We start from the raw sequence: 23,575 nt of genomic DNA, 5'->3' as shown, positions 1-23,575 counted from the left end.
ACAAACCACCTAGCAACTGTGTAAACTCGGGAACACAACCCCTCCAATAAATGCATCAGGCCTGTTCCATGTGGGCTCACCTTGCTCCCTTCCTTCTGGGCTACTCGCTGCTGCTGCAGCTGCTGCAGCTCTGGCCTCAGAGGACAGAGCACAGTCTTCCAGAGTAGGCCTAGGTAACCCCCTCCTCACGCCTAGGCTCCCAGCCAAAGGCCCCCACTGTGCTGTGCCCCTGGAGCAAATGGTTCCAGGCCTATTCACCTCCTGGAAAGCTGTCGTGCTGCTATGGGTGAGGCCATAGTTTCTCCTGGGACCTTCAAACCCACTGTTGACTGAGGTAGCTCCATGAAGCCCTACTGGGAAAGACATACCTCTGGGGAGGCTACTCTGCCTTCACTGTTCTCCTGCCACGGGCAGGGCTTGTATCAAACTATTCGAGCTCAGCAAGGCCAGGGAGGGGTGCCTGTCTGTCTTGAGTCCAGCAAGGACCTCTTGCTTCCTTAACCTGTTGTACCTTGGGCATGTGGGCACTGTGGCCTGAGCAGAAATATGTGGGGGGTGGATTGTCTGCCTGGGGCCAGTGAGAGGGCTCAACCTGAAGAACTGCTAAGCCAGCTTGGTGATCAGCATCTCACGGTGGGGTAGTATACATGTGCACATGGCAGGGCTGCAGGCAAGAGCGGGTCATGGGCATGGAGCAGACTCTCTACTCTGGCTAAGACAGGGATGGAGTTGCAGGTTGGGGCTGTAGGATGTGACAAGTATTTGGCCACAGGCTGAGGTGGGGACACAGGTAGGCCCCAGGGGAAGGATATATGTTAGGCAGTACTAACTTATGCTCAGAGCCCTAATCACCTCTGCTCATATCTTCCCTTCTGAGGGCCCAGCTAAGGCAGATGGGAGCATTGTATTTCGGCCTCAGGGTGGGCCTGTAGTCACCCCAAAGTGGGACTGGGGATGAAACTATCTTTCCAGTTTGGATAGTTCCAAGACCCAGCTGGGCCTGCCTCCCTGCCTGGAGTTCAAGAAAGGCAGGAAGCCTACCCAAGCAGGAAGGGTTTCCCCATCTGTGCTGGGGACCAAGGAACATACCCCAATCTGTGAATGGGGACTTCTAACATTAGATCCCTGGCTCGGGGCCTACAGCTATCTGAGCTGATGACTTGAAGCCCGTGGGCTGGGCTGGAAATAGGCCCTGGACTCAAGACCGCCGACTGCAGAACCCCAGGATGTTGCTTGTTGAGGTGCCTGCTGCCCCCTGGTGGCTATCTGTAGGAGGGCCAGGCCTCAATTCTGCTACTCACCTACAGGCGTTGCATAATGGCTGGTACACAAGGGGGTTACTACCACTACACAGATCACAGATGGTACAGCCCACATCAACATCCAGGGCGTGTCGCAAAGACAGTAGGTAGGGCCTGAAATGGCCACTGAAAACTTCTGATGGCAAGGAAAAGGGGTGGAGTAAATCTAGATGACCCTGGATCTGGGTACAGGCCCTATCACATTGCTTTATCCAGGTTGTCACTTTCATTGGCCCAGAACTGAGTATCCTGGATGCTGGAGGTCCTAATGGAGAACAAGAGGAAGGCAGAGCAGCAGCTACCACCATGAAAGGTAACACTCGGCTGGGTGATAAGCATCTGGCTGTGCCTCTCGGTTGGTCTGTTTCTTTCCATCTGGGGGGACCCAGTAGAGCTGGTGTCGGCCTCTTCCGTCTTTCCAACAGCTCAGATGCCAAGAACAAGCCCCTACTGTGAGAAGTGGAGCCCAAGGCTCCACCCCTGTACCCGTGCAGTCCTGTGAACACCTACGTGGCTCCACCACACATCCTCAATGTGTGGCTGTTCATGGCCACACATCCACCCCTGGAGGTCAAATCAATTAAGGAAGGAGTCCAAGAGCCTTGTGTACACCTGAGGCATCCCAGCACTCCCAGGCGCCAAGCCCTGGGGACTGGAATCAAAGCCACAGTAACAAAACCCATACAGGTTGCTGGGCTCTGCCCAGCTCCCTCCAAGAACCCTTGAGGGTCCTTCATGACAAAGCCTCCTCTCTACCAGCTCTTGAAACAGGAGTGCTGCTTAGCAGCTTGTGCTGTTCCTAGGAGCTGGGTCAGCAGATGGACTGGTGTTTGCTCCTTCTGAGTCAAGAAACAGGATGGGAAGAACACTGGGACCCAAAGAGGTGATGGAACAGGACTGGAAGTTCAGCACTCAGTAGCTCCAGAGGTGACAGAAGAAGTCAGCTGGGGCTGCTACAGATCACTTGGGACTGTGGGCATTTTCTCAGCAGCACATAGAAAGCGTATCTGGTCTCTGGGAGACCTGCTGTGCCAGGCACTGTTTCCTACCAGATGAATACATGTGTATTTATATATTTATATATATGTATATATATATAAAAGATTATTTAACAGTTAAATACATTCCAACACAAGTGTCCCACAGGACAAATGCTAGGTTGGGTGGCCCTGGTACACGTGCTGTCTGTCAGTCACAGAAGCATAGTATCAATACTCCGTTGTGACACAGGTTCCTGACGAGGGACAGGCAGATAGGTCTGGAAGGGTGGGTGTCTCACTCAGCGGGAACCTCATATTTGAAGATGACACTGAAGAGCTGGCCACCTAGCCGCTCTGCTAGCCAGGCATTCTTCACCACCGCCAGCTTGAGGCTCTCGCAGCACAGCAATGCATGATAGTTGGTGTGGATGGCACGGCCCATTCCTTCGATGACCACCAGGTCCGCACCACGCTCCCGTACCAGCACGGCCAGCCCCTTGTCTAGGCGGCTTCAGGGAAGAAGGTGGCAGCGAGGTTGGGCAGGGGGCTGGCCACAACCTGCCCTGAGCACACGCTGGTGGACACCAACCCTGTTCCCTTGGAAGTGGCAACCAGCAAGAACATGGGGACCTCTCCCCAGTGCCTCCTGCTAAGGCATGTCCAAGCCCAGTCTTCTAAGACTGGCCAGGAGCTCCACTTCCAGCACTGCCTGGCTTCCCTAATGCCCACATTTCTGACATGTCCTTTGTCTAGTACAGTGCAATTCTTTGCAGAAAACACTAAAGGAAGGGCCAGCAGGATGGCTCAGTGGGTTTTAGACACTTTCCACCAAGCCTGGTGACTTAAGTTTGATCCCTAGAACCCACATGGTGAAAGAAAAGCTACTCCTGCAAGTTGTCCTCTGCCCTCTACATGCTGTGGCCCTCACACATAGATACACAATAAGTAAATGACAAGTAAATAAATGTTAAAAAAAAAAAAAAAGCACTGGAGGACATGACTGCCTGTAGGAATGATGGGGCAGAGCCCCATGCTACAGGAGGGTCCCAAGGCCTGGAGCCTGGGTCAGTTGCCCATCTGGCTTACAGGCCACAGGAAGAAGTGACTACACAGGTCATATTTAGGTCACGCAGCAGCCTGGCTGGTTTTGGTGCCTTGCAGAGCAGGAGGGAGGAGGGCTGGGTTACCTGAGATCTAGGCACGGGGAGCTGGAACCAGTCTGCACGAGCAGTAGCCTATCTTCTCTGAGTGCAGAGCTATAGAAAACCAGGCAGTCAGGCCCAGGAAAGCCCACCCCCAACCCTTCTTTGCGTATCTCCCAGTACCTCTTAGGCCCACCTCCTGCCTGGCTCAACATGGGAGGCCAGAACCTACCAGACGACGGGGTCCATGGCTGCAATGCGTTCTGCCACAATGAGGGACTCACTGTAGGTCACATCGTTCAGGGCAGGGCCTGAGTTGCATGCCAAGATGACCTACGGTGAGGGGCAGCAGCTCTTTAGAACCTGGGCTGTTACTTATGTGGCCAAAACTCACCAAGCTGTCCCTGGCAGGTTCCAAGCAGCAGCCAGCTGGGCAGCAGGGCCCCAGACAATCTCAGGGCTTTGTAGCTTTTGAGAGAGGCAGGGCTGTGCTCAGAGCATGCTTTATTGCCTCTCATCCCATCCTCGGCCTGCCTCCTGGAGCAGGATAACCTCTCATGTATTCCCAAGTCTCTGGTAAATGCCTTTCCAGGAAACAGGAAGCAGAGAGATCCCAGGCTTTAAGCTACAGCCCACACCCACAGGCCCAGGTGCTCCCTGGCCTCACCTGCACTCACCTGCTACAAAGTAGGAGCTCTGACCACCGCCAGAAGCCCACAGCAACGCCAACCCCACCAACAGCGGAGAAGCCCGGGGGAAGGGTCCCACCCACCCAGCCTTTTCACTCACCTCTGTCCCTCTAAAGAGTAGCTCCCTGACAAAGGGGAAGACTCCCAAAATGATGTCTATTCCACTGTTATCTGCGAAAATTAAGGCACATTTATGAGGGGGCCCCTGTAAGACAAAACCAGGACGTTCAGTTGGGAACAGGTGCATTCAAGCGTTTCACACACCACTGTACTCTACACCCCGTACAGCCCCCACAGGGGCTGGGTCCAGGCACAGGGTCTCAACGCATAACAGGCTATGGAGATAGGGCAGTCTGTCCCAAGGCCAGGTGACCCAGGCAGTGGTCACTGCAGGAGGTCATGCAGGGAGTGGGACATCTTCCTTCCCTGTGGTGCTGGGGATGGAACCCAGAACCTCATACAAACCAAGCAATTTTCTTTTACTGAGTATACCTAAGCCTAGAATGGGTACTTCTGACATTAGATTCTCAGCTGGGGGTTTGTGAGCTCTAAGTGGTGGGCTACAGGCTATACCTGTGTCCCAGGCCACTGGGGGCAGGGGACTGCTACACCCACCTCACAATAAGCCCAATGCCTTTGGTAGCCACCCTTCTTGGCCAGGTCCAGATCTGTTCCAACCCCCAAGGGCAGAAGCAGAGGCACCTTACGTACCTTTAACCTCTGGAGCCACTTGGTGTAGGAGTCCACGAGCCAGGGCCGTTCTGTGAGGAGACAGGAACTCCAGTCAGGGAAGCTGAGGCAGTGTCCACAGCTTGTTTCGACAAGGGACGGGCTCCCTCACTCCAAGTCCACATGGTTACACAGCACCAGGTGGAGTTGCTCTTGCCCTGCTGCCTAACTTATTCTACAGAGCCAATCACCCACCACACAGGGCACCAAAGCGCCATGGTGTCCATACCTTGCAATTTTCTCTTTGCTTCTTCAAACCCAAACTGGGGGTCCGATTCAAGGACACTATGTAGAGAAGAGAAAATTAAAATGAAGCAAAACCCACAAAGCAAGCATTCCAGCCCAAGCCAACATCGTGAGGTGTCTCCCAGCCATGCTGTGCTGTGTTGGAGCACAGCATCTACAGTCAGTGGCCAGCCCGGCTCGAGGCAGAGCAGACTGCAGACATGAACAAATCCCTTCAGTGGCATGTAAGAGCTCAGACCTGCTCAGAGCAGTGGAGATAGCTCCTTCTATGACTGGCAGCCTTGGTTAACCTGCCACCACACACTGGGGCCAAAATGGGCAGCTGTGAGGAGGATGAGGCAGGAGAGTGAACCCTTTTCAGTGTGGACCCACACCAGCTAAGTAGCATGGTCACCCAATGAGGCTTGGGCCTGGGGTGAACTGCCATGGAGACAGCAACTCCACAGTTGTTCAGTGCTCCTTAGAAACACACTTGTCCCAGTGTCCAGCTAGTGCCAACACCTTTGTAAGGCCCCTTGGTTCCATCAGACACTAAGTATCATCAATCCCTGCTGTATTTAGTTACTATGAATTTGGACTTTTATCCTGGAATGTCAGCCCTAAAGCTCAGATCTACCTCCCTATGACATGTGCCTGCCCAGAAAACCTCCAGTAGCACAAAGACCCATGACTTCAGGCTCTTGTCCATCACTGTTAAAGTAGGGCCTACCCAGAACAAGATGGGTCTGGGTCTAGATAGCCTGGTGGCAGGATGGCATACTTCAGGCACAGAATAAACCATCTCTAAGCCACCTCAGAGAGAGAAGAAGGAACTAGCTGAGCAGACCTCAAACACCTACTCAGACACGGCCTTGGCTCCCCAGTCGAAGACATTCCCGGCCAACAGCCCCTTCACCAGGGCCAGCTGCCGCTCTTCCCAGCCTAGTGAGTCCAGGGAGCGTGTCACACTCTGAAAGCATTTTAGTGCGAGTCCGTTTTCTTTCTGCTTCACCTATGGGGAAGACACACAAGCATTGCTTTATTGGTCCCATCCTGGAGGTGGGCCCTTACCACTCTTTGTAGCTTCTAAGGAGGTCTCCACAGGGCGGTTGAGGAAGAAGGCTCACAGAGGATGCAAACACTAACAATACCAGGGAGGTGAAGGGATACTTGCTGTCACACTCCTGAGAGGTGCCACTCGGGACTGACCCACTAGGTGTACCATGTTACTGATTTGGGGCAGTCCTCAGGTCTATATGGTGTTGAGTGAGGCAGAGAGGTGCTTTGGCACAAAGTTAATTGGAGTCAGGAGGGCGGGGGATACGCACCCTAGAGGCCACTGTGCATGGGTATGTGAGGAAGGGACAAGATGCCTGATATCAGGGAAGGAAGGGGCCCACAGCTCCCAGCCAGAGGATCTAACACATGGGGCTACAGTGGCTGCACCCTAGTTCCTAAGTAGAGCCGTCCACTGAGAACTAGCCAGTGGGCTCAGACCTCCTGAGCTTGGGCACCACAGAATGCTACTAAGTCCTTTGCACCCTACCTGTGGCCTGAGGAGCTCACCTTGGAGTAGGGATCTGGGAAGTTGAACTCGTTCAAACAGTGCTCTCTTGTGTCCAACAGGCTGCGCACAGTCAGTGTCCCATAAGCACTGGGGACAGAACCGGGATGGAGTGTGGCTGAAGAAGACAAGCCTCACAGAGCCCAGGAGAGCCCGGTGAGACCCCTGCACACAGCCAGAAGAGGTCATACCACGTGGGCTTCAGCCTCTCACCAGGCCAGTTGGGATCCCCACGCCAAGAAGGAAACCCTTCCTCAGTGGCCTATAGGCAGGGGCTGTCCTGGGGTCATAGGACTCACAAGGGCTGGTGCCGCAGCGTCTGCAGTTTGCTCCAATACTTCTGCCGGAACTTCTCTGCCCTCTCAGCTGCATCTATGGATTCTGGCTGGCTGGCCACAGCTCGCTTCACCACCTGCCAACAGTAGAGGACTCAAGTAAGTTCTGGCCCAACCCTGGGCAAATTCCCCAGAGGCAGGCACAGCCCAAGGGTAGGCATAGGCTGGAGGGGCTTTGCCTAGCTGGCTGGAGCACACCCCACAGCCAACACCAGTGTCTACAGCAGTACTGGAGATGGCCTGTGTGTCTGGTGTTTTGGCTTTTAAAGACACCACCCTTGCCAAACACCCTGCTGCTGCTTGGGATACAGGAACAGACTGCAGGACCTCACTGGAGCTACAAAGAGGAAGGGTCCGATTTATGTCCACCAACAGGGGCTGTTTGGGGTCCAGGACTGTGCCCCTCACTCAGCACATACCCAGATGCCTGAGAGAGGGCTGGGTATTCCTACTGTGGCCACAACCACCCAGCCTACCTGAGCCCTGCCCCCATACCTCCCAGGGGCTAGCTCTACCACCACATACAGTGCTGGCCCTGGACAAGGCAGCAGATACACACAAGGAGGCATACGGTTTGAATTTGAAGTGTCCCCAAAGCAGCCCATGAATTGAAGGCTTGGTCCATGATGCAAGCAGAACTCAGAGGTGGACTTTTGGAAGGTAACTGGATCAAAAGAGCTCTTCACCGACAGAGGAATCCATTGATGGACTCGAAATGTTAAGACGATTATGAGGTAGAATATGGGAGGTGGGGCCTGGTTGAGGAAGTAGTCACTAGGGGCTTGCCTTTGAAAAGTGTGTGTATGTATGTATGTATGTATGTATGTATGTATGTATGTATGTATGTATGTACTGAGATAGGATCTCACTATGTAGCCCTGGCTGGCCTGAACTCACTGTGCAGACCAGGCTGGCCTCAAACTTGATGAGATCTGCCTGTCTCTGTATCCTGAGTATTGGGTGCAAAGGCCTATGCCACCACACTAGCCTTGAAGACTGTACCTTGCCCTGGCCCCTTCCGATCTCTCCTCTCTGCTTCCTGGTTGCCCCAGGGTGGGCAGCTTTGCTCTGCCATGCTCTGCCCTGCAATGCTTTGCCTCACCACAGGCCAACAAGGGGCCAGAATACCACAGGCTGCAACCTCTGAAGTGTGAGCCAGAAGTTCTTCCTGTTTTTGTCAGATTCTGACACAGACAACAGAAAAGAACAGGGCAGAGGTCCCACAGCAACAATAGAGTTGTCAAAATCAGATCAGATGCCTGGCTTGGTGGCGTAGGGTGCTATAATCGCGGCACTCAGACAGCTGAGGCAGAAGATCATTGAGTCTGAGGTAAGTCTGGCTACACAGTGAGTTTCAATCCAGCCTGGAGTACGGGGTAAGACCCTCCCTCCAAAAACTGCCCAAAACAGAGGTCTGTGTGATGGCTTGCCTTTTGAAAAGATGTAAACAATAAAAACACATGGTGTTCTGTAGAAACTGCTTCACTAAATCATGTCCTCACCCCAATACATTCTACCTGAGACAGGAATATTCTTTCCTTACTAAGACCACATGGCTTCTGGAAAATTCCCCTGCCCTCTTCCGCCTCCTTTCCCCTGTTGACTCTCATAGGGATGGAGCCAGCTAAGCCCTGGAGAGCCCAGGTGCTCCAGAGACCACATGGGCCACTTGCTGTGTCTTGAGCCTCACCCCATCCAGGGCCTCCTCAAAGCAGGTGAGCCAGTATTGGCGGGCCAGAACATCGTCGGTGAGGTCCACTGTATCAGGTACATAGGAGGACGGGTCCAGAAGGAGGGGCAGGTTGACCAGGGGCCTCTCTAGCCGGTCCATCTCCAATAGGTCAAACTAGGAGGACAAGAAGAGGTTGGTGGAAAAGTCACTGTCAGAAAGATCACAACCCTGATGTAAGCTCTGCCTTTAGCTCCCACCTGCCTCATCTTTGAGCCTCCTCTTGCAGCCACCAGCCAGACTTCCTGGATTCAGCCCATTGCTTGGCAGTGGAGTGGGTCTATACCCTACCTCCCCCCTGAATCAACACACCTTGGCCGTCACCCTTAATTCCATAGCAGTTTGTGGTTCCTAACTGGCCCCTTGGCTGCTCTGATACCAGCTCATGCTGTCTCTCCCAACACTCAGCTTGAGTTGCATCTTTAGTTCTCGCCAAGCCCTGTGCCTGCTGTTCAGTGCTGAGGATCTGCAGTACTAAGTTCCCACCAGCCCTCTGACTCCCAGCCTTGTCCACATAAGTGCTGGCAGACTCGATGCTGGCACATGCCTTGGCCTCTGTCCTGTGCACCTGATTTGCTGCCTGCAAAGCACTACAGGGCTGTTCCTCATATACCGGCCCCGAGATACAATCAGTAAGACCAGCTACTTTAGCAGCCACATGAACCCCATGGCCACTGGTGCCAAGCCCACGAGCATTTTTGGAACCTCACTCGCCCCATTGGCCTTTCTATTTTAAGTTGAGAGGAGCTGAACCAGCACGTACACAACAGTGAGGTAAACATGCCCAGCAGCAGCTCTAGGCCCAGAGAAACTATCAAGAGAAAGAGTCAGCCTAAGTGTGACCTCTGCTCCACGGCTACCTCTTTCTGACCTACCAGCCACATCACACCCTTGAACTCAAGCCCTTTCAGCCAGGGGATTTCAACTGCAATGAGTGAACATAAAGTCTAGGTTAAGACTCAGCTTGGACAGAGCCACAGAGACAAATGCTTACAAAATCTAGGAACACACACAAGTGGTAAGGTTAGCAAGAAAGGTCTGGAAAATTCCCAAACTGACCAGAACGGGGCAGGGATCACCTAGTTAACCACTGGCTTACCACCAAGCACCCCAGCCCCAGTGCTCTCTGCACACAAGGACACACAGCATTCCAGCTCTCCCTACTAGTTAACATGCTACCAAGTTTCCCATTCTGCAGGTTTTGGCATTGCCTGCTGGCAGAGATCTCAAACCCTAGTTCTGTCTCTTGGCAATATAAGCCTCAAATGACTGCTCAGCACCTGCATGCCAGACATGTTACCCTAGCACAGGCTATGCTGGCCCCAAGGTGTGGAACAGAGCTGGGTAAGTGCCACTCACCCTGCCATGCTCTACTGAGGGAAGCATGAGCCACCCTTCAGCATAGACAGAAGGGTGACTTTGACTACTCTTGTCTCCCTTCATTTCGGAATCCATGTGGCAGGCCTCAACACAGCCACTGATGAATTAAAACCAAGGCTGGAAGATATCCATTTGAGCAGCAGTTCCCCGCCTAGCCTGGCCCACCGACAAGTGTACAGGTGGATGCTCTCACTGGAGAGGCCTGGGCTCACTACCAAGGGGTGCTGTGTCCACCATGAAAAGCTGTGTCCACCATGGTGCTTGCAACCTTGTCCTGAGGGTGGTGGCTTACTTCATGCTTCTAGTAGTTGCCTTTATTCCAACTGCTCTTTCCCAGATGTGTATGTTATCTGAGTTACAAAAGGTCCATAGCCAACTGCCAGATGGCCAGACAGCTGGTAATATGGCGACTCCACCATCGTGGACATCCGACTTGAGAATGCCTGGCAGGAGCCCTCATCAAGAGGACTCTAACTAGGCATGTGCTAACGAGTCTCCTAACCCATCAGCTCCACAGTCTCAACCTGCCTCTGGCCAAGTAAGCCCAATGTCTCATCACAGTGGACTTCATCTCACGTGGAGACTTGAGAAATGGGTCTAAACCATTCCAGGGAGAGCAGACTTCCCAAGAAACACAAAGCTGCTGACAGTGAGCGCAGACCAAGGGCAGGCCTATTCTCCACTTTTGCTGCACACATGCTCACAGCTGCCGGCTTGGTGCTCTACACAGGCCACCAGGCCTCTCGGGCTCCCAAGAGCCCTGGAAACCTCAGTGCCTCCTGCCCTCAAGCCTAACTTGTTATCAACATAAACCAGCCTGTGTGGTGAGAGGCCACAGCAGAGACGGCTGGGCAGGCTGCTCCGGAAGGGCCTGCTACTCACTGTGCCGCTCCTTGCCCGCTGTGCCGGGCACAGCTCGGGCGACGTGCTCATCAGCCCGGAGCTGGCTGCGTAGTTCTCACCCCAGCTGTACTGGTTAGGATCTGGAAAAACGAGAAGCTGGTCACCGTGTCAGCCTCGCCCTTGATTCAAAGGGGAAAGTAGAGGAGGAAAAGGGATACAATCATTGGTCTATTTACACGCTAAGGGATTACCCCTTTCTGGGGCTTCTTCAAGCCTCATGCCCCACCCCCTGACCCCACTTTCCCACCCAGATGCCCAAGCAGGGGCACAGGCCACTCCCTGCACAGCCTGCCACTGCTCAGTGCAGTGACTCTACTCACTGTCTTGCTCGGCTCCTTTTAAAAACGCCCCGATGGCTCCCAGGTAGCCTTCGTGTCTCAGGAAGAGTGCCTGGACTTCACCCTGCCCCATCCCAAGCCCACAGGTAACTGGTCAGTGTCCAGTAAGATCCACTCTGGACCCACCACACCAGCACACCAACTTCTGCAAGGTCACCTGATACCCTGCCAACAGATGGTACCTGCACACCACAGGATATCCTGTTGACTGAGGAACCTGAGGGGAAGCCCAACTATATAAGGCTGCCTCGGGCTTGCTATTCCTCATCCCAAGCACCAATCTGTAGCACTCGGCTGGCCTAGACACCTCAGACCCACGTGTCACTCTCCTCACTAAAGGACAGTCCCTGATTGCCCTTCATTGTAACAGGCTTACACTCAATGCACAGAATGCCAAGCTGGCCAGGAGGAAGGTGCAGTTGACCAGAAGGTCTGGGTGGGTGGGAAGGCCAACTGCCTGTGGGGACATATCTTCCCAAGGAGCCTGATGGCAAGGAACTGTGACTGTGCCCTATCCCAGAGCCTCACATGTGCCCCCTGGGTGTGAAATGAGTTCTGTTCAGCATGTCACCATTTGAGGAGACTTTACGGAGTATATTGGAGCAACTGGGATGAGCTGAGCCCAAGGACAGGAAATTGGCTACAGTCACCTTGGAGAAGAAGTTAATGCTGTAGGTGATGGTACGCATGGTCACAGGGTGGCCCCGGATGAAGAAGCCCCCAAAGTAGACCCTGTCCAAGCCGTGAAGCTTGGCGTAGAGACAGGCGAGCTGTCCAATGTCATTGCTGATCATGTGCAGCAGGCTCTTGGCTATGTCTTCTTTGGAGAACTCTGAGAGGGAAATGAAAACAGAATCCAGGGTGTGATATGAGTACCCCCAGGTTTCAGACAGCTGGGTGAGGGGCACAGAGCTCTGGGATGTGAGGCGAGACTCAGTCCTGGATGAGAGAGAATTTTTTTCAAGAGGAAAAAAAAAAATATCCTAACCACTTTTCTTAGTTTGCATTTCCTTGGAAACAGGCTGAGGAAGTATCTGGCAATATTCTAATGAGCCAGAGCAGGCCTCTGGGAGGGATGAGCCCTAGGGGCCCAGCAAGAACAGTGTCAGAGGATCTGTGAGGCTTGTATCTCCACACTAGTGGGCAGAGTGATGCTCTGGGCACTGAAGCAGGCCATGCCTTGGTCACCATGAAGGGCAGATCCTGGCAGGTACCTCTGTCAGCAGTGGCTGACTTTCCAAAGCTGCTTGCGATGAGATTGCCACTCAGCCCCAGGGTCTGGTGGGCCCCACCATAGATGTCCTGCACCAGCATGTCAACGTTGGCATGCCGGCCTCTGGAGGCCAGCTGCAGCAGCTCATCAAACTTCTGTGGAAGCAGAACAGAGCAGGCTAGTGAGAGGCCTAGCAGCTGGGGGAACCTCACCATCCTGGACACCAAAGAGGAGCCAGCCAAGTCTGATGTGAATGGCCTTCTCTCAGCACATGGGGCAAGGGCAGGGGCTGCCAAGCTGGACACTAGACCACTGAGCTGGCAGAATTCCAGTAGCTCAGAGCCCTTGTCCTTCAGAGTGTAATTAGCTCAGTCACAGGGATCTAAGACCTGACACTAGAGCTGGGATAAAGGCTTGGGAAGTGCTTCTGCAGACGTGTAGCAGGGACCTCCTACGGGCCAGCGCAGAGGTTCTGAAGAGGTTACCTTTGTTTTGGTGAGCAGAGCCCCAAGTCCCCAGAAAGTGCCTCCTCCAATAGAGCTTCCACCAATCCACTCAAACCGGTCCTCAGTCTCCACCTGGGGAAGAGCAGGGCAGGCATATTAGGCTTAGGGCTAAATGCCACAAGGCTGCTAGGGCACTGGTTCATGCCAACAACGGCTCTGTCAAGTGTCTGTCCCTATGTTCAGCAAAGGCTGTGACACACAGCGTGCACATATCTAGCAGGTGCTAAGTCACTCAACGATCATTCTGCGGACTCTTACCTTCACAATGGAGACTCCAGAGCCAATGTTGACCAGGAGGTAGGGGAAGATGTTGGGGTGATTTGTCTGAAATCGAAACTCTGGGTCGGAATCTTTCTGGTACATGAAAGCCTCATGTGGGATGTTCTTCAGCACGAAGTTGCACCCCTTAATCAAGCAGGTCATTACATCCTCTTTGTCCACCCTGCAAATGAAGGAACACAGTCACAAGAGCAGTCAGATTGTATCCACGAGGTACCCAGCATGGCCAAGCTTCAGCTTCTGTTCTTGACAGGTTTGCAGCTAGCAATGCCACCAAGACAGCGCGCGCACACACACACACACACACACACACACACACACACACACACACACGGCACCACAATCTGCACAAAATCCAGGGCTTCTCACCACACCACAAGTAACACAAGTAAGGTTCTCCACTCACTTCAGACGCAGCTTCTCCTCAATTAGGTCCTTGAACTTGTAGGCTCCACCCCCTGTGGCCTGAATGACTTTGGTTTCAGTGTTGACTAGGTGGTCTCTGATGAAATCCAGACAGGCTTCCATGTAGGTATTCTCAAACTTGATGAAATGCAGGCGAGCTGTGATCTCCTCCTGAACCGAGATCTCATAGGGTGGCTCATGGTCCTGTTCCATGTCCTGGAAAGAGTTAAGAAGTCTTTGAGACTCAAGAATCCACATAGTCCTGAGCACCCTGCCCAGCACTTTAAGGCATTCATTCAACTGTGATACACACAATCTTGATGTTAGCTTGGGCCAAGGCAGAGAAAGTGGATGGAGGAAAGAGGCCTAGATAACCACGACCCTCAGAGAAGGACACTACACACGGAGCAGGGGAAGGGAGGCATTCCCACAAAGGGTAGGAGCACCATACAAGGAGTCAGGGAAGAGCAATCAACTCCAGGACTGCTGTGTTAACATGTGTAAACAGCGGAGACAACAAACAAAAGGGATAGTATGAAGTCCAAGGCCAGAGGGAAGCAGCCACCCCGTCCAGCTCCACTGGTGCCCACCACCTCTCCAGGCTTACCTTTCCTGGGTGGTCAAAAGATCTCACTTTGGCTACTTTGTGCTGGACAGTAGAATAGTATGCCAACTTGGTCAGTGATCCACCTACAAGGGGAAAACACAAACCAGGCAAAAATTCAGAACAGGACAAAGGAGACCTTGAGATCCACTTCCTATAAGCTCTCAGAGGGCATTGTGATGCGTCAGCAAACAGCCTCTTCCTTGAGCACTCGAGTCTGTGTGGACAAGGTGCTTAGTGCTATGTGAACTTAAAATCCCTGTGGACACAGGAGAGGAAAGGGAGATAAACCACCATGATGTAGCATCTCTTCTTTACAGGTTCTGCCGCGCCCCCAGATTTTTAACTAATCTGAGTTCACAGTTTCCCTCCCGACTCACAAAGCAGAAATGGAGCCAACCTGCTGCCTCCAAGTGCATTCAGGGGTTGCCAGTTGTTAAGAAAATTTAGTTTTCAAGGGCTGGAGAGAGGCTCAGTTGATAAAGCGTTAGCCCTGCAGTTATAAGGGGCTGAGTTCAGAGCCCCAGAATCCAATGGGATGGTAGCATATGCTTGTAATCCCAGTAATGACAAAATGGATGGAAAAAAGACAAATTTCTAGGGTTCACTGGCCAACTAGTCTAGCCCATTTGATAAAGCTCCAGGCCAACGAGAGTCAAAAGGCAGAAGGCGCCCAAAGAACAGCCTGAGTGTCCTCTGACTACCCCTCTCCACATACTCAGTTACAAGGCTTGGTGGTGCAAACCTGTAATCCCAGCTAGTTGGAGGCAGAAGCAGGAGGATCACAAGTTTTAGGCCAGCCTGGGCTGCAAACTAGTTGGCCAGCCCAGGCAGCTTAGCGAGACCCTGTCTCACAATAAAAAATAAAATGTGGCTTCCCTTTGTCCCCAGTTTACTCATGGAGATCTCATCTATTTCCCTTTCCCAAGGCGATCCATGTGTTCCTCTTATTCCCCATGGGAGGCCTTACCCTCTTGGAGGAGGGCATGGGGGATGGGGGAATGGGGAAGGTGGGGGGAGGAATAAGAGGGGATCTGTGGTTGATATGTAAAATGAATAAAATTTTTTTTAAAAATAAAAGACAAAATAAAATGTGGGCTGAGGTACAGAGGACTGGATGAAAATGTGGTATACTTATACATGGAATTTTTTTTCCAGTCATGAGAAGAATGATGTCATGTCATTTGCAGGAAAATGGAAACAATTGGAGATGGATCATATTAAGCAAATTAAGCCAGCCTCAGAAAGACAAATGTGTGTTCCTTTTGTGATTCATAGATTTTATATAGGCACATAAAACTATGTGTGTATACGTAGACATAAAAGTAAAGGTAATGACATCTAGGGAGACCAAGGCTAATGAAAGGAGGGAGGGGCCATGAGGGGAAATACCCCCAACATACAGGATAAAGAGGGCTGGAGTGTGGCTCAGTGGTAGCACACTTGTCTGCACATGTGGGGTCCAGGTTCGAGTCCCATCACTGAAAGCAACGCAGTTTCAAGCCCCAATCTTGACAGACCCCAAGTAAACTGATCCATCCACATTTGGCCCCATCTTAACAAATCAGGATGGGCAACATACAGCATCTTTGAGATACACAGGGTCAACAGGTAGGATTTACCTACAAACAGGGACTGAGGGTCAGAGAGTGGCCCTCAGCGTTCAGGACTGAGCTGATGGAGCAGCCCAAGCCTCAGAAGTAGCCAAAGGAAGTCAAAGGCCTCCACAGGACCTGGCTCTTTCGTTCGTTGCTTTTAAGGATTTTATTTTTTAATTTTTGAGGTTTTATTTTTTTTTATGTGTATGGATGTCTTGCTTACATAAATGCTTGCACACCACGTCCATGCAGTGTCTGTGGAGGTCAGAAGAGGGCATCAGATTCCCTTGTAAATAGAGTTACAGAAGGTTTTAGTCACCATATAGGTCCTGAGAATTAAATCTGGGTTCTTTACTGTTTGTCCTTTTCTTCAGTTCTGTTGGTTTTTTTTTTTTTGGTTTTGTTTTGTTTTGTTTTTCAAAACAGGGTTTCTTTGTGTAGCCCTGACTGTCCTGGAACTCACTCTGTAACCCAGGCTGACATCAAACTCAGAGACCTTCCTGCTTCTGCCTCCTGAGTGCTGGGACTAAAGAAGTGAGCCACCACCTCTGAGCCAGTCCTATTGATTTTGAGACAGGGTCTCACTATGTAGCCTGAGTTGGTCTCAGATCTATAGAGAACCATGTGCCTCTACCTCCCAAATGCTGGGATTCAAGGTATGCATCAATCACCAACTCTGGAGTCACAGAGGCTCTTGGCACCTTCACAAGGGCCCTGTCACCTGTGGAACACTATACACAGCCAGCCCGTGCTCCAGGAAAAGCATAAGGCCTCTGTCCATGTGCGCCACACACTCCAGGGAAAGCTGCCCAGAGTTCCAGAGAAGACAACGCCAAGGACAAGCCCTGGCAGGCAGAAAAGGCACTTTCCAGTTTGTAATTGCAATTGCAGATTCACAGGCCTTCAAATGACACTCGGGGAAAATAGGAATCTCAGCACTCCACTGCAGCTACACCTCTCAGGGGCCTGACAGAAACAGGGTGAAGGTCTCTCAGAGTGAAATGGCTAAGTTATTTCCAAGTGTTTGTTTTTATGAGAAAATAATAGACTACAAGGGAGCAGATACTCAAATGTATAGGCATGTAGGACCATGGTGTTTGGAGGCCAGAGCTCTCCCCTTGGTGAAACTAAAACAAGGCAGCCTGTCCCGTGCAACTAAGAATGACCATAATGCAGCCTTGCTTGTTTGGTTTAGTGAGTGTATCATAAGCTTAATCTCATCCCTGGCCACAGTCCTAAGCCTCCTGATCCCTTTTTCCTGCCCTCAATCCCAGTCTGTCCTCAGACTTGTCTGATTCTAAATGCTTGTCTAATTCACCTCTGAGGATGTACTGTTTCTGAAAAGACAAGGCTGTGCAAACAGACAGAAATGTACTTTAAGAAACTCATCAAAAATAACGGGGAGGCCAGTGAGATGAGTCAGGTAAAGGTGCTTGCTGTCAAGTGTGATGACTTGAATTTGATCCCTGGACCCACATAGTGGGAGGAGAGAACTGGATCCCACCAAATTGACTTTCACATGCACACCACAGAACCAAGGAAGGGCAGGACAGCCTAGCATTTACTACCCTGGAGTCTCTTCCTGCCTGTGTGCCCCTCGGGGACCTTCCCTACTGCCTGTGTTTCCAGGAGTGAATCAACCTAGTTGACGTGAAATTGTTTTGTAGGCTCCTGAGTTGTTGACCCCATCCTGAGAGTTGTGATCTCCCATCAGCTTCAGCCTTAAAGGGTCTGTCCTCAGGAATGGTAAGCATGTCCTTCTAAGCTCAGACCCAGGACCCAGGCTAGTGGAAGCTTTCAGAGAGAGGAGACAAAAATTAACACTGAACATACCCCTGCAGTGTCCTTCTGTCAGGGTAGCCTGTGCCACCCCCCACTACAGCTCAAGCTTTGTGGCTACTGGCTCGATAGTCTCTGAGAGCCACATACATTATCCAAGGTGAACCCTATTTTCTCAACTGCCAGATGATGTTTGCAATCAATTTCAACTGCATTTCAGACATATTTATTTAATTTTGACTTCTTCCCAACAAACAAGTGTAAGACCACAGGACAAAGCACAAAACCTAGCTCTGGAGAGAAGGTTTCAGAAGCCTAGGGACAGCTGCCTTGGGGCCTTTGGAGAGGTCTGGTTGTGGACAGTCCCCTCTGCTAGTCCTGTAAGCTCACCATTTTCAGCCCAATATCCAGTCAGTCACCAAGTTATCTCAGGTGTTACTCAAATCTTTTCTAGGGCCTACTCCCCCATCACCAACCCACCTGAGCCCTTGATAAAGTGGGAGCTCAGACCAGGCCATCTTTGCTTTCTCATCCACTCCCCATTCCAAGAAAGGGCACCTCAGAGAGACAACCCAAAAGCAAGAGGGTAGAGAAGATATTCAATATTCCAGAAGTAAAGAGAATCTTTTCAAGTCTTTTAACAATCCAGACTTTTCAAGGAGGCTAGGAGCCAGCAACACACCCATTCATTCACCGAGTTAAGTCCAAGACAGCGGATGCTGCCCTGCTGTGTGGGCCTCACTGACCACGCATGGGCAAAACGCCTGCAACAGATGGGTGCAAAACTCCCCAGTAACAGGATGCACAGCAGAGTGGTTGGGGGTTGGCCGGCTCCCATCCTAGCTGTGCTATCTACGAATCGAATGACCCCCGAGCAAGCTAGCCTCCTTCTGTGCCTTGGTTTCCACATCTGCACAGAGGGATGATGACAGAATCTCCTTGTTGGGAGGTATGAGGCAGCCCAACGCGGAGGAGGTCTAAGGCCGGCCTTAGCAGGTCAACCACCAGGCACGCAGAAGGAGGTGGACGTAGGAGGTAGTGCAGGTGCCCAAAGACACGGAACACGCTGGGTGGGAGCTTTACACCCAGTGCACGACGAGTGTCCCGGGTCCCACGACTCGACCGCTGTCTGGGAAGCGGGAGTTCCGGCGGGATAGCCGCGGGGCGTGGGGCGGTGGGCAGCCAGATCCCGGGCGATCTGAGCCGACTAAGGACCTCTGATCCGCCCTGCCCGTCCCACCGCGGAGCCCTCACAATCAGCCGGCGCCGCGCGGACTACGAGGCCCGACATGCCCCGCTCCACCCGCGCAACGCCTACCGGGAGCTGAAGTCCCACAGCCGGCTCGATTCCGCACCTTGGCGCTGCACACACTACAAGTCCCAAGAGGTTGTGCGGCGACCCGTGAGGCTGTGCGCATGGCCTGCGCCCCCGCCCTTCGTCCTTCCCGCCGCCCCCGCTGGCCGCCTTCGCCCACTGCCCTGGCCGCCCGCTCGAGTACCCGGTCCGTGGCTACCTATATCAATGGCGAAGCGCTTGGCGTTCTCCAGGTTGCGGAAGATCTCGTCGGGGGGTAGCGTGATGCTCTTGTCCAGACTGTCCCCGCCGCTCCCGCCGCCACTTGCTCCACGCTCCGCCATTTTGAAAGTGCCTGGCCAGCCTCATCAGCCATGGAGATATATGCGCATATAATTGACTGCTAAACGACCTGTGCATAAATTATGCTAATGAGGGTCCCGCCCACTCCGCCTGTGCTGGAGACTATTCCTCTAGACCGCCCCAGACAAGTGCCCTAGAGGCCAGGATTGCGAAAGGGAGTGCTGTTATTCTCCAAACTAATAACATGAAGCTTCTGGAATATTATTCTTTCGCTGAGTTGTCTAGATGCTAACTTGTGCTGAGCCTGCAGATCCTGCTTCCAGACCACCTGGGTCTGCCGCCCTCCCGCCGTGAGGCTGGCCCTGCAAGCTGCTGTGATTTCTGATAGGTGACCCACCATCCTGATTTCCCACAGACATGGGACTTTCAATGCTAAAACTCCCATGTAAACTGGAGCAGTTTTAAGGACCCTACACTCAGGAGTGCCTAGCCATGGGGAAAGTGATGGGGGCGGGTGTGTGTGTGGGGGGGGGCATGAGACTGAAGCTGGGAAAGGGGGGCACTTTAATGACAATCTGCAGAAAGTATAGGGGAAGGAGGAAAGGGCGCCTGGAAGAGGGGGCAGGGCTCCAAAGTAGAGGTAATCTAGAGTTCCCGCTGACTTAAGTCCCTTGAGAGCATTGTGTCCTCAAGAGGCCCACCACATAACTTAATATCTTGCTCTTGGGTTCTGTCTGCATTCTGTGTCACTCACTGACTGGCAGGCTCATGGAGCACAGGGTTGAGGTGATGCACAGCTCAACTGCCATATATCTGGATAGATTCAGGGAGGAGGCAGCCTTGTACTGTATGTGCCTGCCAACAGGGTGGGCATGCTCTGGATGGGAGAGCCTGCTCCAGGGGGGCAGAGCTCCTTCTGTGAGTAAGATGACCCAGCATCTCAGTCCCTGTCAGCGGGTATGCCTGCCCTGCATTTAGGACACTCCACAAGGCAGTGGTCTCCTTGCACAGATGTGCTGTTGCTCCTGTAGAAAGCAAAACGAGTGGGAGGTGCTCTGTCATTGCTCACTACATCTAGGGAATCAGCAGGGACTGCAGGTGGCCACTGGCAGAGTAGACAGAAAGGGCAGGGCAGGGCCCACATCTGTGACTTGTCATTCAGAAAACATGTAGACACACCCAGCTCCTTCCCACTTCTTGTTCCTGGATTTTGACTTTGGGGTACCTGAACTCTGTGGTTCTAGGGTCCTGTGAATTTGGCCGACCTTCTGTGGCCTGCCTTAAAGTGAATGTCCCATCTGAGGCAGTGAACCATTCCTACCAGGTTCGTGGCCTGAATGGAATGGGTCAGCCCTGACCCTAGTCAGTCACATTGTGGGAGGGAGGGAGGGAGGGTATTTATGAATTAGCTAAACAGGTGCACTAAGGGAAGCAGGAGCTGGGGCAGATACTTTCTTAGGTTTGACACAGCCAAGCCTCTTTTTGCTGTAACAAGAGATTCACTGCAGCCCCCAGTTTCCATCTCAGTGGACAGAGCAAAGGACCTATACTTATTATGATGCCTTCACCCCACCCTCCGCTGGGAGCTAGTAAAAACCAGTGGCAGCCACCCAGGTCTTATTCACAGTGAAAGCACCAACAGCTCTGCATGCCCCTCTCCTCTTCACCTCCTATCTCTTGCCTTTCGTTTTTCTCTGTTAGAAGACCTCCAGCAATCAATCACCCCTCCCGATCCCTGTTTGTGAACATGGTAGCTCCCACTGTCCCACCCCCAGTCATGGGGCAGGCCACTCCAAGGACAGACAAGAGGCACAGACATGGAGGGCTTGATGTTTTATTAGAAGCCTTTAGAGCAGTCTGTGGTCTCCCACATGACCAAGAGTTCAAATTCTAAGTACAAAATTGTGCCCACATGCACCCACCCACACAGAGGAGTCCTTTAAGGATCATCCTAGAGACCCCACCCTCCCCAGACAGCCCACTATGAGCGTGTATCAGACAGCCAAGGCCACATGAACCTTTAGGTGAGGTCCCATAGGCCCTATGCCCACACAGGCTGAGTGCTTTCCTATGAGGAAAAGCCTGCAGTTCCGCCTTCACAAAAGGCAAGTGTGCCCAGGGCACAGCCCGCCTGCAGGGTGCTTGCCCAGCAGCAACGGGCCCTGAAGAAAGTCCTCTACAGGCTGGGGCACCAGCAAACCAACCCCTGACTCTACAAATATCATAGAACCCCCGATGACCGGGAACTTCCCAGAAGTCACTTGCTGAAATGCATACACAAAACAACCCCATGGGGTTGGACACTCGGCAGAGGGTGGGCCCTGATTATCCCCAAATGACAACTCTGCACGTACATTCTCTAAGAATGACCCTCCTGCTGGCCAGCCAGCCTTGGGGAGGGAGCCTTCAGAAGAAGGTGGCGGCCAACCTGGGGCTGAACTGCGGCTGGGGAAGGTCTTCCCTACACCGAGAGGAACGAGAGGAACCGGCTTGTCTGTCCTCTGATCCGCTCCAGGCACCCGTTGGCCGCGGGGTCACCAGGGCCGCCAGAGGCCGCAGGCTGGTTGGCGGGAAGTGGCGGCAGCGGCTTTGGCCGGGGAGCGCGTGGGGTGGATAGCAGCGCCCGGCGTCGGCGGCTCCTTGGCAGGTGCGGTGGGAGCTGGGGGCCGCTGGAAGTGATAGAGCAGCTTCATCTGCGTGTCGCTGGCGGCGTGCAGGGTCAGGAACTGCACAGCCTCTTGCAGGCACCACGAGTAGCCCTCGCTGTAGTCCTGGTGCAGGCTCTTGGGACCGGCAGCGGCGGCGAAGGCTGGGGGGAGACGGGGTAGCATGAGTGGGGCGCGCGCGGTGGAAGATACCGGCGGGGAGCGGGAGGCGGGTGCAGACGCGTGGCTCACCTTTGCTGTGCTTCAGGTAGCTGACAGCCATCTCTAGGATGTCGGCCTTCTCCAGCTTGGAGTTGGGCTGGTGCCGCGCGAACTCCTGCTCCAGCAGCAGCTTCAGCTGCTCTATGCTGCTGTTGATGCGGTCCCGACGCATCTTCTCCACCACCGGCTTCCGCAGCTGCGGGAGGAGAGGCGTCAGGTGGGCGGCGGAGGCCAGAGGCCCCGGGGGAACCCGACGCCGCGCGCCGGACGAGTGGCACTTACTCTGTTTTTCTCCTTGGGACTGAGCATCTCTACCGCCACGGTACTTGGGGCCATGCCTGGCGCTCGGGAGGCGATTGGCGAGCGGTGCGGAGCGGAGCGGAACGGGCAAAGCCAGGCGTCCCGGGCTGGCGCGGCCCGGACCCCCGCGCGCCAGCCCTATATAGGCGCGGGCGGCGGCCCGGCGCCTGGGGCCCGGGCGCCGCGGCCGTTCCCACACTCGGCGGCCAATGGCGGCGCCGGCCGCACAAAGGCGCCGGCCCATTAGCGCACGCTAAATTGCCTGTGAATTGGCGCGGGCACAATGGTCGCTCCCCGAGGAGCAGGTGGGCCGCGCGGCACAATGTCCGGGCTGTGGGAACGCGCTCGCCCTCATTAGCATCCCGGGGCCTGATGCTGAGAGCCCCGCGCCTCAATATGCTGCCTTTTCCCAGGCCGCAGGGAGGTGGGGAGGGCAGGAAGGAGTCCCCCCCCCCCCCAATTCTCTCCCTTCTTCTCTCCCACTCCCCAGCGGCTCCCCACCGCTGGCTGGCAGAGGCCACAGGCGCAGAAAAAGAAGTCTTACAATGAACAGACAGCGGCTTCCAGAGGGTGGGCACCCTTCCCATTTGGGACCTGTTGCCCACAGGCAGAATGTATTGAAGAGGGCCACACTCTCCCAAACAGGTGCTGCTCTCACGCTGTCTACAGGTAGAGGATGAGAGAGGGACTCAGGCGCTTAGGATCAGCGTTACTAGCTAGCTTTTATTGCCAGTCCCCAAACTGTCGCTTGGGAGGAGTGACTTCTCCAGAGCTAGGAATGGCTGGGTGTTAAGTGTGGAGCCTGCCAGGCATACTCCCAGGCTACCTGAATTTGCTTTGGGTAGTGCCTAGTATGAAGCTCCATACCCAGGAATCGCTGCACTCACAGGGTGTCTGGACTGCTCCTGGGCCATCGGTGCCCTTGGGGCTTTCTCTCCATTCTGTGTGGACCTGAGTACCACAGTGCATCTCCGAAATAGGAAGACCATGCCTCCTTCATGCTGTCTGTGATCTCTACTCCTGTGTGGCTCCTTGGCTGCCCATGACTCCTCTCTCACTCACCTCCCGTGTGTGTGTGTGTGTGTGTGTGTGTGTGTGTGTGTGTGTGTGTG

General features: G+C 53.5%; 2 protein-coding genes across 2 annotated transcripts; both read right to left on the bottom strand.

Moving 5' to 3' along the window:
• Window positions 1-2,358: 2,358 nt before the first annotated feature.
• On the bottom strand, window positions 2,359-19,352 carry Pank4 (pantothenate kinase 4 (inactive)). Its single transcript, XM_059255499.1, has 19 exons — window positions 19,214-19,352; window positions 14,326-14,408; window positions 13,720-13,934; window positions 13,293-13,476; window positions 13,014-13,106; window positions 12,530-12,683; window positions 11,966-12,147; window positions 11,298-11,379; window positions 10,957-11,057; window positions 8,656-8,811; window positions 6,930-7,042; window positions 6,633-6,720; window positions 5,927-6,078; window positions 5,071-5,126; window positions 4,824-4,873; window positions 4,213-4,317; window positions 3,656-3,756; window positions 3,469-3,537; window positions 2,359-2,790 (listed from the first exon to the last, which is right to left on the bottom strand). Exons 1-19 carry the CDS (start codon window positions 19,335-19,337, stop codon window positions 2,577-2,579), a joined length of 2,322 nt encoding a protein of 773 aa, XP_059111482.1. The 5' UTR covers window positions 19,338-19,352; the 3' UTR covers window positions 2,359-2,576.
• Window positions 19,353-21,617: 2,265 nt separating this feature from the next.
• Hes5 (hes family bHLH transcription factor 5) lies at window positions 21,618-22,499 on the bottom strand. The gene is made up of 3 exons (XM_059256308.1): window positions 22,446-22,499; window positions 22,194-22,359; window positions 21,618-22,105 (listed from the first exon to the last, which is right to left on the bottom strand). The coding sequence occupies exons 1-3, from the start codon at window positions 22,497-22,499 to the stop codon at window positions 21,831-21,833; spliced, it is 495 nt and encodes a 164-aa protein (XP_059112291.1). The 3' UTR covers window positions 21,618-21,830.
• Between the last annotated feature and the right edge of the window lie 1,076 nt (window positions 22,500-23,575).

The sequence above is a fragment of the Peromyscus eremicus genome, chromosome 2 (genome assembly GCF_949786415.1).
Source record: "Peromyscus eremicus chromosome 2, PerEre_H2_v1, whole genome shotgun sequence".
Lineage (NCBI taxonomy): Eukaryota > Metazoa > Chordata > Mammalia > Rodentia > Cricetidae > Peromyscus > Peromyscus eremicus.
This window is presented reverse-complemented; position numbering and strand designations above follow the sequence as displayed.